The following is a 12,236-nucleotide window of genomic DNA, read 5'->3' on the forward strand; positions in this document are numbered from 1 at the left end:
GCACTTGGTAAATGGTTATTGATTGGAGGTGTTTTATGAATTATTAAGTGCTATATAATTATTGTTGTAATTATAATAAATATCTATATATAATATAAATACATAATAAATACTATTCGGTAACTATTTCTCTTGCAGAAATAATTTTACCTTTTTCAGTGAATTATGCTTATCTTCATGTATGTTATTCTTATCCTTGATTATTTATTTCGTACCAGTTTAATGATAGACCCACCAGTCTCTGATGCCCAGGATCTCTGGAAGGGCCTTCCTCTAAATGGCAGTCATATTGGTAAGTTACCTTTATCTTGGCATAAAAGTCATTTATAAATTGAGGTTATGCATTTTGGCCAATGGTTTCACAGTTTCCCCATCCTAAGGTCTTTCAAAAATCTTGGGCTGGTGCCAACAATTCCAGTGGTTTATTTCCATCTCCTTTCTCAATTATGTCTAGAACACACTGTACATTTCACCACTATTTAGTCCAATAGCTCTGATTTATCTCCTGCAAAAGCCAATTTGAAAGTATAACACTCCCTTGAGTTAGCCTTAGAAAAGGCCAAAGGAAAAAAAAATCAGTGAATAATAAAAACAACTATTGAATTAATTATTCATCCCTTTGTCTACATGCCATCCCTTCATAACACTTCCTCTAATGTAATGGAACATAAAAGAGGGCACCTTCAAGTTAAATCAAGGTTTCTGTAGCTTTTCTCTAGAGTATAATTTCTTAGGTCTCACTCACCAAGGTGGCTGATGGCTTCTTTGTCCCAAGGCCAAGTAGCAGCACCTGCCAGGTCTTCCCGTACTGAACTGGCAAAGTAGACATTGAGAAAGTGGGTGCTGTTCAGTTGTAAAGCTTCTTTCAGCTCCTTCACACTCATGTAAGCCCTGTGGGAATAGGAGAGGGGGAAAGAGTACATAAACCAGAGATTGGTTCTGTAGAGAGCAGATAGTCAGAATATGCTCAGGCAAGGGCCACACAGTGTCTGTCCAGTAACTTCCTAGCCCTGCCACCTTATTTAACACAACAGGTAGGAAACAATCCACACAACAAATAGACATTAAATTGAGGCTTTGGTGTGGGAGAGAAGAGGAAGGAGAAATAAGGACAGTGCTTTATGGGCAGCAAAGTGTCACAGTAGAAAGGGCATCTGGTTTCAGGTCAAGTATTGGTTCAGAAAGACATGAATTTAAATCGCATGGTAGGTGCTGACTAGCTCTATTATGGGGAAGTCCCTTAAGTTCTACTTCAGTTGCTTCATCTGTGAAAAGGAATAACAAAGTGCCCAATTCCCAGGATTATTGTGGAGATCAAATGAGATAAGAACTGCTTAGTACATTGCTTACCATATATTAGATTTATACCCACACATAGAGAATAGAATACATATGATCTTTCAAAGGAGTAATTAGATAGGTAGAAAAACAATGAGAGAGCAGAGTTATGAAAACCCAGGAAAAGAGGATATTTAGGAGGATTTTCTTTGTTATGCAGTTGTTTCAGTCATGACCCACTCTTTTGACCCAATTTTGGGGTTTTCTTGTCAAGGATACTGAAGTGATTTGCCATTTCCTTCTCCAGCTTATTTTTACAGATGAAGAACAGAGGCAAATAGGATTAAGCTACTTGGTCACGCAACTGTTAAGTATCTGAGGTCAGATTTGAACTCACTAAAATGAGTCTTCCCAACTCCAGGGATGGAACTCTCTCTACTGTGCCACTTAGCTTTCTCATTCAGAGTATAGGAGTGGTCAACAAGGTTAAATGCTGCAAAGAGATCAAGAAAAATAATGGCTAAAAATAAAAATATCTAGACTCAGGTGAAAAAAAATGCTCTAAATCAATTGATCAGTGAAATGCAATTTAAAACATCTCTGTGGTAACCACCTCAGACTTATCAGATTAGATTACATAAGAAAAATGAAAAACATTGGAGAAAATGTGGGAAAATTGGAACACTAATGCATTGTTGGTGAAGTGTGAACTGATCCAATCATTCTGGAGAGCAACTTGGAACTATACCAAATGAGTTATAAAACTGTGCTTATCCTGAAATACAGCAATACAGTACTGTATCTGTATCCCAAAGAGATTCTTTAAAAGGGTGTTGGGGGACCAACTATTTATAGAACTTGAACTTCTTTTCGTGATGGCAAAAATTGGAAATTGAGGGGATACACATCAAACAAAATGTGGTATTTGAATGTAATAAAATATTATTATATATAAGAATGACTATTTCACAAAAGTCTCCAATTACATGAACTAATACTAAGTGAAATGAGCAGAAAAAGGAGAACATTGTACACAGTAACAACATTGTGCAATGATCAACTATAATAGACTTAATTCTTTTCAGCAATACAATAATCCAAGACAATCTCAAAAGATTCATGATGGAAAAATGTTATCCATGTTGAGAAAAAGAACTATTGAGTCTGAATGCATAGCAAAGCATACTATTTTCACTTTGCTTTTTTTGTTGTTTTTTTTTTTCTTTCTCATGATGTGTTTTTTTTTTGTTCTGATTCTTCTTTCATAACATGACTAATGTAGAGATATGATTAACATGATTCTACATGTATAATTTATATATAATCTATATCAGTTTACTATAGACAGGAAAGATAAAGTCCCAAAAAGTTTTAACTTATTTGTAGTAGCATAAATAATGAGGCTCAAATAAGAATAAAACAAAAATATACTGATCAAAAAAGAAAAAGGACTAAGAACAGATCATTAGATTTAGCAATAAAGTAATGAGAATCTTATAAAGAGTAGTTTCAGTGGAAGGATGGGACAGAATGAGGAGGATTAGAAGTGATTGGGCAAAGTGAGAAAATAGAGGGAAAAATAAAGAAAGCTTGTTTGTGAGTTTGGTTGTGAAAGAATGAAAGCTAAAAGAAAATAACTAGAATCAAATGGAAATTGTTTAACAATTTGGACAGATTGCAAGGAAGAAACCAATCAGTGACTGAGGATATGTTCTATATGCCTTCATTTTGAAGTTTAGTGGTATTTGTGTTTGATATCACATCTATCAGATGATTAATCATTGTTCTTTTGATTTATGACTCTGTGCAGTTTAAGATCATATAATCATAAATATTGTAAGAATAAACTTCAGCAATTACCTAGCCCAACCTTCTCATTTTATAGGTGAGGCTAAGAGATGAAGTCTTCTGAAAAGTCCAAAAGCTAACAAGTCACACAGTCAAAATTTGATTGTAGAGAAGTTAGGTGGTACAATGGGTAGAGTGCTGAGACCGAAGTCAGGAAGATTTATCTTCCTGATTTTAAATCTGGTCTCAGATACTTACAAACTGTGTGACTCTAGAAAAGTCACTTGGCCCCATTTGCCTCAGTTTCCTTGTCTGTAAAATGAATCAGAGAAGGAAAGGAAAAAAAAAGATGTATCTTTGTTAAGAAAATCCCAAATAAGGTTAACTAAACAACAGTAACCTCTGACTCAGAATCCAACATTCTTTCCATTGCATTGTGCTGTCACCTAAACCAAGAAAACCTGCCAAATCTAGGCTTTGTGTATTACCCAAAGGAATAGTATAATAATTCATATTTTGCACCAGTCATCTGAGAGTCAAAAGAAAATCCAAAGAGAGAAATATCTTCTACCTGTCTTAATCATTAAAATGTAAATGTCTCAAGAAGAGAGATTACATCAATTTTGTCTTTGTATCATCAGAACCTAGAATAGTGCCTTATACGAGTACTATAGGAATAAATATGATATATTTATATATCCTTTCATACATAGGTATAATAACATTATAATATGTATATATATATATATATAATTTTATTGAATATTCAGCATATATTGAATATAAAGATATTGAATTATTTTTTTATTTGAATGTTCAATTAAATAAAATAAATTATGGACTCTCTCCTTCTCAGTCTGTCTCTCTGTCTCTTTTTCCTCCCATCTCTTTCTTTTCTCCCTCTTAGTGATCTCAGCCTCCAAGAAATCAAATGTCATTATTTTGATGAACATGATTTCCCAATCTATACACCCAACCCTCATCTCTCTACAGAAATTGAAGGAGTTGAAATGTACATAGAGGCAAGTACATGAGATACCTACTCTGAAGCTTCCAGAAGTCAAACTCATCGCTATAGGTAAATGAGGACATAACTTAAAGCTCTCAATTCCTTGTCTCATCGCCACTTCAATAAAAGCTATTAAGGCACAGCTATTCAAAAAAAAAAAAAAAAGACTCCCAGAGTGTAAGAATGGCAGCACAACATTTCAGTTTATGTCTGCCTCAACTAGTCTTCATAAAGAAGGAAAAAAAGTAAAGTCAGAGGTTACACAGACAGATAGAAATAGGAAAACAGTGGGGTCTAACCAGAAATCAATCATTTAGCAAGTCATTCCATTCTCTATTCCTCTCTGTTTGTTATCAACTCCAAAGATATCTCAACCTTCCAGCTTCCATTGTACCTCAACTTCCCCCATTAGATTGTAATTTCCTTGGGGGGGTAAGGGAAAGACCTCTCTTTCTTTTCCTTTTTTTGTATCCCTAATGTTTAGCACAATGCCTGGCAAATAATAGGTTAATAAATATTTATTGAATTGAATTGAAATAATAGAAGAGAGGTGTAGAGAGGTATATAGATTAATGCTGTTATATGTTTTCAGTTCAAATTCATAGGAGGATGCTCAACTTGTAGTATAGTACACACAGTATTCCATCTTCTCTCTCCATGTCTTTGCATTAACTAACCACAATACCTTGATTACATTCCCTCTTCACCTACATCTATTGTTGTTGTTGTTTTTTTTGAGACAGTTCGATAATCATGTTGTTCATGAATCTTTTCCTTAAACACCTCTCCTCCTGCCAGTTGCTCATATATTCCCTTCCAAAACTACCTTACATTTATTTAATACATTTTTATATATACTGCATATAAACACATATATGTTCATATTATCTCCATTATTAGAATGTAAGACCCTTGAGGGCTGAGACTGTTTCATTTTTATCTGTATATTCCTGTCACTTAGGACAATGCCCCAAATATGATAAGTGCTTAATGAGTGCTTGTTAATATATGTTACTACAACTACCACAACAACTATTGACTATTAAATATCTTTTCTTTTGTAGTGGCAATAGCAGTAGTAGCAATAGCAGTAATAATAATAGTGTAGTTAGTAGTAGTAGTAGTAGTAGTAGTAGCAGTAGTAGTAATAGCAGTAATCATAGTAGTAGCAGCAGCAGTAGTAATAGTAATGGTAGCAGTAGTAGTAGGAATAGAAGTAGTAGTAGTAGCAGTAGGTAGTAGTAATAGTAGTTGTAGTAGTAGTAGTAGTAGTAATAGTTGTAGTAGTAAAAATAGCTCTCTGAGGTGTTTTATATTCATTGTGTCATATTTTCACAATAATCTGTGTGAGACAGATACTGTAGGTGCTATTATACTCATTTTATAAATGAGTAATTTATAAATTCACCCAATAGAGGGTGAATGACTTACTCATTTAATCATCTTGCAAATGTATTAAATTAAATCTAAAACTAGACTGACTCATCCCCCGTGTTGTGCTGCTTCTGACACAAATCAATACTACTAAGACTGCTACCAATACTTTGTTAAACATAATAAAGGCACATTTCTCTGAAGACTTCAAAAGAATATCCAGTCTTTTGTCTATTAATGTTATTTTAATAATTTTAAAAGAACATTAAAAACATGTGACTCATAGCCCAGAAGGGAGAATAATACATATATGTACCAAGGCCCAAAGTGTACAAGCCTTTACACATGGTAATAGTTGGCAATTATATAGCATTTAAAGACGTGTAAAGCAGTTTACATGTATAATGTCATGTGGTCTACACAAGAACCCTGTCTGGTAACTGCTGTTATTCTCTCCACTTTACAGAAAAAGAAATTGAAGCTCAAAGGAGCTTTGCCTGGCCCTAGGTTTCATACGAAGTAAATCTAGAAGTCAGATTTTGAGAGGAGATCTTCTCAACTTTTAAGGGCACAGTTTATTCACTATGCTGCTCTGTAGGCATATAGATAGCAAATGTTAGATGAATTAATCCATCATTCCTATTTAAACTTGCATTTAGTAAGGGCTCCAGTCAGAATAGACCCTTTTCCATCTGCTTAGATCACAAAAAAAGTCTACATGTTTTGAAGCACTATGTTCAGGAGACAGGACAAATCTAAGACTTATTGAACTCCTGAGCCCCTTCAGGTGGCGTCAGCAATAACCTGGACCTCATGCTTCAAAAGAGCAGAGAACATTTTTTACTAGACCTAGCTGCTTAAAAAGGTCTCCCTACCTAGGGGTAAAAACTGCCTCCTTAAATAACAACTGATTTTTGCTTTTCCCACAGATGGGATTCAGAGAGCAAAATATCTCTATCTAAAAGCTAAATTGGAGGACAACATGACCCCCTTCCTCTATTGCCTGCTGTGACTCCCCAAGAATGCCAATGCTGTCTACTTAATTCATGTGAAGGGTGTGTTGGCAGAAGCCAAAAGAAATAAAGCACATCTCAGAGGAGATTTCTTTTGCATTATTTGGACCAGAACCAAAAGAGAAATAAAGGAATAAGGGGATGGTGGAGGGCCAGGGGGAGATCTCTCTTTCATACCAAGGATGCCTAGGAGAAATAGGCTTGAAAAATAATGTCTCTTCCTGACCTATGATATCTTGGAAAAACAGCCCTTAGACCCAGAAGCCATCTAAATTCCATGAGGTGACGTCAGACATGATCAGAGGGAGATTCCTACTCCTTTCTTGGAGACATGATGTTTTTCTACTGTCGCCTGGTTTTCCCCTGACATTAGCTACATTCCCCTTCCTCCCCTTTCCTTTAATTATAAATAACTTCAATTTCCTCCATTGAAAGACTCTGGTGGTTTGAGGCTATGGTGAGGTTAAGTGATTCCAACAAGGAGCTGCTTCAATAAGGGGGAAAACAACAGAAAGAGAGAATGGGGAACCAACTCCTATCCTAGCAAGATACAAAAGGGAGACATTTTATCCTGTGTCTTTTTCCCATCCAAATGATCCAGAGGAGGGCAATATTATTTAAGATTTGACAATTTTAAAGTTCTCCCTTTTTTTCTTTTTCTCTTCTTTCTCTTCCCCTCCCCACTCATCTTGTCCCCAGCATTCCCCTGGCCCTAGCATTGTTTGCTTGCATACTATTAGTGTCTCTGTCTGTAGTTTTACCAGTCTTGGCTGCCACAGTAATGTCTTCCCTCATCCCCGGCAGTTCCGTTATTTTCCCTTGAGTACCCTCAGAGAGGTCTCCTGCCCTACCACAAACCTAATTAGCAGCGTCTACTCATCTCAACTTCCCAGCCAATCCTTCCTTTCCCTTCCTCCCTATCCCTCCTCTTTAGCCAACAGAAATTTTCCCATCTAAACACATTCATGGTGAGCTGGGCTAAGAGTCCTACATGTCAGTGAGATGGAGATGCATTATACTTTCTATTGTCTATAATGGGGAACAAAGACAACAATCATAAATAGTGAGGAAGTAGAAAAGCAAAGGGGGGGGAATCCATTAATTGGCTGGATGGAGCAAAACTGTGGTTAACTTTAAGTATTATTGCTGAGATGGCTAAGGAAGGAGGGAATGAGTAGTGTCCACCTTAGGTCTGTTTACCCTTCCTGCAAAGCCACTGCAGCCCTCTGTAAGACTCCATTGTTCTGTCAATCAAAAATTAAAAGTCAGCATTCCTATTGTTTTATGTAGAATTTTGGACTCAAATAAAAAGTGATTTCAGAATGGGGTCATTAGGCACTAGCAGCTGAAGAGTCACAAAAAGGCATCTTACAGAAGGTGATACTTGAGCTGGACTTTAATGAAAAATAGGGATCCTAAAGAATGGACTCAAAGAGATAATGCAGTCCTGATAAAGGGGCGGCCTATTTGAGGCCATAGAGAAGGGAGAGGGAAGAAGGAATATCAGGTAGAAGGAATGGCAGATAATTCCGATTTGGCTAGAATGTAGAGTGTGTGAAGAGGGATAATTTGTAATAAATCCAGAAAGGTAGACTGCAGACAGACTGTGAATAGGTTTTAAGTGAGAAACAGAGTTGACATTTTTGTCCCAAAGGTAATAAGAGGCCATGGAAGTTCACTGAGTAGGGAAATGACATGGACAGACTTTGAGAATAGTACTTTGGAAGCTTTGAGGAAGATGGATTGGAGTAGAAGGAAATAAGAGACAAGGATACCAATGAGGATAGTATCATACCATTGCTATAGTCCAGATGACAGTGATGGAAGCTCTCAATTAGGGCTGTGTCCAGAAATAAATCTGAGAGATGTCATGGAAGTAGAAATGATAAGACTTAACAAAGAATTAGATATCAGTTTGCTAGAGTAAGTAGATGACTTCTAGATTGGGATACCTCTGATAGTAATAGGTAAGTTAAGGAAAAGGGCACAGACAAGAGTTTATATTAAAGAAAATATGATATTTTCTCTAATTAAAGGAGTTGTCAGTGTATGGAAGGCTATGCAAACATAATAGTACAAAGGACAGAGACTTATTTGTGAGCCATGAGAAAAGAGTTGCTTTAATTTGCTAAACATTTCTCAAAATCTGTCTTTATTCTTACTTTCTTATACTTTCCTCTAGTGAGCTGTGCCCTCTCTTCTTGCTGGTTCTTTATCCAGCAAGTTTATCTACCAATTGTGGTTTTGTCCTATTCTACTCTTCCTGTATGGTTTTGTTTGGTCATCTCATCAGCTATCATGGGAACAATTGTCATCTCTATACAGATTATTCCCAGATTATATTTTAAGAGCACTTATATATGGGTAGCTATGTGGTGCTGAAGTGATTTCAGCATCAGGTCTGGAGTCAGGAAGATTGATCTTCCTGATCTGGCTTCCTACAGTTACTATTTATGATTCTGGCCAAATCAGTTAATCCTATCTGCCTCAGTTTTCTCATCTGTAAAATGAGCAGAAGGAGGAAATGATACCTCACTCCAGTTTCTTTGTTCAAAAAACCCTTCATATTGGGTCACAAAATGTCACAACAACAAAACCAAATATATGCATATGTATATGTATGTGTGTGTGTGTGTGTGTATAATTTTACAAATATTATCTCAGTTGATCCCCACAACACTCCGGGTGATAAATGTTGTTACTGCTCATATTTTGCAGCTGAAGAAATGGAGGCACTCATATCAAGCAACTTGCCCAGAGTCACAGTTAGTAAATGTTTGAGGTGATATTTGAACTCAGATCTTCCTGATTTCATGCCCAACATTCTATTCATTGCACCACTTAATGAGAGAGAGAGAGAGAGAGAGAGAGAGAGAGAGAGAGAGAGAGAGACAGACTGAGACAGAGAGACAGAGAGATAGAGACAGAGAAAGAGGGAAAGGGAAATGGACAGGGAAAGAGGGAGAGAAGGAGGAGGGAAAGAGAGTTAAGAAAAGAAAATTTATGGTAGAGTACTTAAGTGATCTGTGCTTGACCTGTTGCTGTTTAACAAAGTCTTCCCCCATTCCATTCAAGAATGCAAGAAGAGATGGTCCAGAATTCAAAATCTCAATGTAAGAACCTTAAAATATGAATATGTATAAATAATGACTAAAACATTAAAAAAACCTTACAACTACATATTAAAATGATTATGAGTTCAATAGATTTTACTAAAGAGTCGCTTTACTATTAGGCAAATTATAACCTAATGAATTCTACTAATAACAAAATAATAAAAATTAACCTGATTTTATCAATAGATGCAGAAAAACTATTAACAAAATGCAATATCCATTTACATTAAAATCACTGGGCAGCAAAGGAATAAATGAATCTTTTCTTACTATGGTACACAGTATCCAGAGCTAGCATCACTTGTAATGGAGAAACATTAGCGGTCTCTAAAATAAGATCAGGAGTAAAACACTATTATTTGAGGTGTGGCTAGTAATACTTGCTGTGGCAATAAAATAAAAAAAAAAAGAAATCAAGGAAATAAGCAGAAACAAAGAAGAAATAAAATCATTGCATTTTGCAGACTATAGAACTAGCTCATTTTAACAAAATGCATCCCAGGAGCAAAAGGTTAAGAACTTTAATGGAGAAAAGCAAAAAAGTGGGATGAAAGCTGAAACTATGCTACAAAACAGTAATCCTCAAAACAATTTGGTAGTGGTGAAAAGAAAAAAGAAAAGATGATTGATGGAACAGATTAGATATACAAGATACAGAAGCAATTGAACACAGTTGCACAGTATTTGATAAATCTAATGACACAACTACTAGGGTAAGGGCTCACTATTAAAAAAAACTTCCAAGAGAATGGGAAAGAAGTCTGAAAGAAATTAGACTCAATCCAATATCTCACACTATAGCCAACAATAAACTTCAAATGGCTACATAATCTAGATAGAAAACATCATATGATAAATACCTAAATGAGTCAGTGGATAGAATGAGGAAGACCTGAGTTCAAATCCCATCTCAGACACTAGCTATGAGACCCTGAGCAAATTTATTTCTTTTCGTCACTCCATATCCAGTTACTGGAGGCTATGGATTCTTTCTTCTCAATGGCTTTGAATCTCTTTCTCTTATATTTTTACTATAAGCACCCAAATCCAGTCTTTTATTATTTCATACCTAGGTTATTGTAATGGCCTTCATTGTCATCTCTGTCATTCTTTTGATTTGATCTATACTAACACCAGATAAGTATTCCTAAAGTGCAAATTTCATCATGTGATATCCTGCTGAAAAACACTTTAATTTCGGACCATTACCTATAGGACAAAATATTAATTGCTTAACTTTTATAGGTCATCCACAATTTCCTCCTCACCTGTTTTCCAACCTTATCTCCCACTATACCTTCATGGATTCAGTCTTAGCCAAGTTGGTCTAAATACACTTTATCCCCATGTCTATCTTGCATATTCTGGCCTTATTCCTTTGTTATGACCTTCATTTGTAAATTTCTCTCTTTACACTTCAAAGACCTCATTTTTTTACATACTAATTTTATCATTTTACCTAAAATTTACCCATTGTTTATCTAAAAAGAATAGCAAGCCATACAAAATAGATCTGCCATCATCTTATGCAAGCATCTCTTTCACTACCCCATGCCATGAAACTATCTGTCCCACTCTATCGCCTTCTTTGATGATCTCAAACCCAAATGATTAGTCTCTCTTTCTTCCAAATTAATGGATCTTGAACATGGCAACCATCTTTGTTGTATTTATTTAATTAACATGGCTATTAAGCTATTAAAAGGCAGACCTCATGCTTTTGCATCTCTCACAATTATCATTTTTGTTATATATATATATATATCATAATTAATCATGAATATATTGTAATAATGGGTAAATTAATGGAGAAAGAGATTTAAATGATAATGTAGTTTTGGCAAAATCAGTGAGTTTTGAGGGCACAGAGGGGATATGAGATTCTACTGTTGGTCCTGACCAAAAGCTCACTTTTATTAGAAGAACTAACATATGAAAGGACTGAATGATAGGGATAAAATTTAGAAAAGACATAGTTTCTGATATAGTCAGAACCCCCCCCCCAAAAAAAAAATTGTGATCTGAGTAGACTCTGTGCAGAGACCATCTTAAGACAAAGCAAGTCCTTGGCAAAAATACCATGATTTTGAGAAGTTTTGGGTAGGGATGTGGTATGCAATTCCAAAAATATCTCATCGGAATTTAAAAATAGGAGGTTTTTCCCTGGAGGCTGATCACAGTGTTGTGGAGAGTTCCCCAAGTGGCCCTAGTAAAGAACTGGAACAAATGTGATATGTCCCGCCTGACGGCAAAACCAGATGAACTCACTGATTATTTTGGTGTTTCTCTCATGTTGCTCACATTATGCCATATCTAGGAATTAAAACTCACACATTGTTTGAGAGCAGAAATACAAAATTTCCTTGGAATATGATTTTTTCCAAGATAGTTTTCTGTAAATTATTAAAAAGGCATAAGGCCAAAGAACAACTATACCCAATCTACTCTCAAATGTCCTTTTAAAGATAATACAGAATAATTGATGAAATTTAGTCGGAAGCAGACTCACAAGCTTTCATCATGCCCTGTGCCTAGTGGAAAATCCAAGACAATCAAGCTTGACCATCCCAGGACCTAAGCACAAAGAAAACTTGGAGGTGGATGTCTTCAAATATTTTGAAAAACTAGCATTTGGGAAAAGACTTAGACATGTTCTGC

General features: G+C 35.7%; 1 protein-coding gene across 1 annotated transcript in view; it reads right to left on the reverse strand.

Moving 5' to 3' along the window:
- PAPPA2 (pappalysin 2) overlaps positions 1 to 12,236 on the reverse strand; it is a 385,692-nt gene that overhangs the window by 252,688 nt on the left and 120,768 nt on the right. The window contains exon 3 of the mRNA XM_051998898.1: positions 746 to 891. Coding sequence (XP_051854858.1) covers positions 746 to 891 — 146 coding nt within the window. The remainder of the gene's footprint in view (positions 1 to 745; positions 892 to 12,236) is intronic.

The sequence above is a fragment of the Antechinus flavipes genome, chromosome 4 (genome assembly GCF_016432865.1).
Source record: "Antechinus flavipes isolate AdamAnt ecotype Samford, QLD, Australia chromosome 4, AdamAnt_v2, whole genome shotgun sequence".
Taxonomy (NCBI): Eukaryota; Metazoa; Chordata; class Mammalia; order Dasyuromorphia; family Dasyuridae; genus Antechinus; species Antechinus flavipes.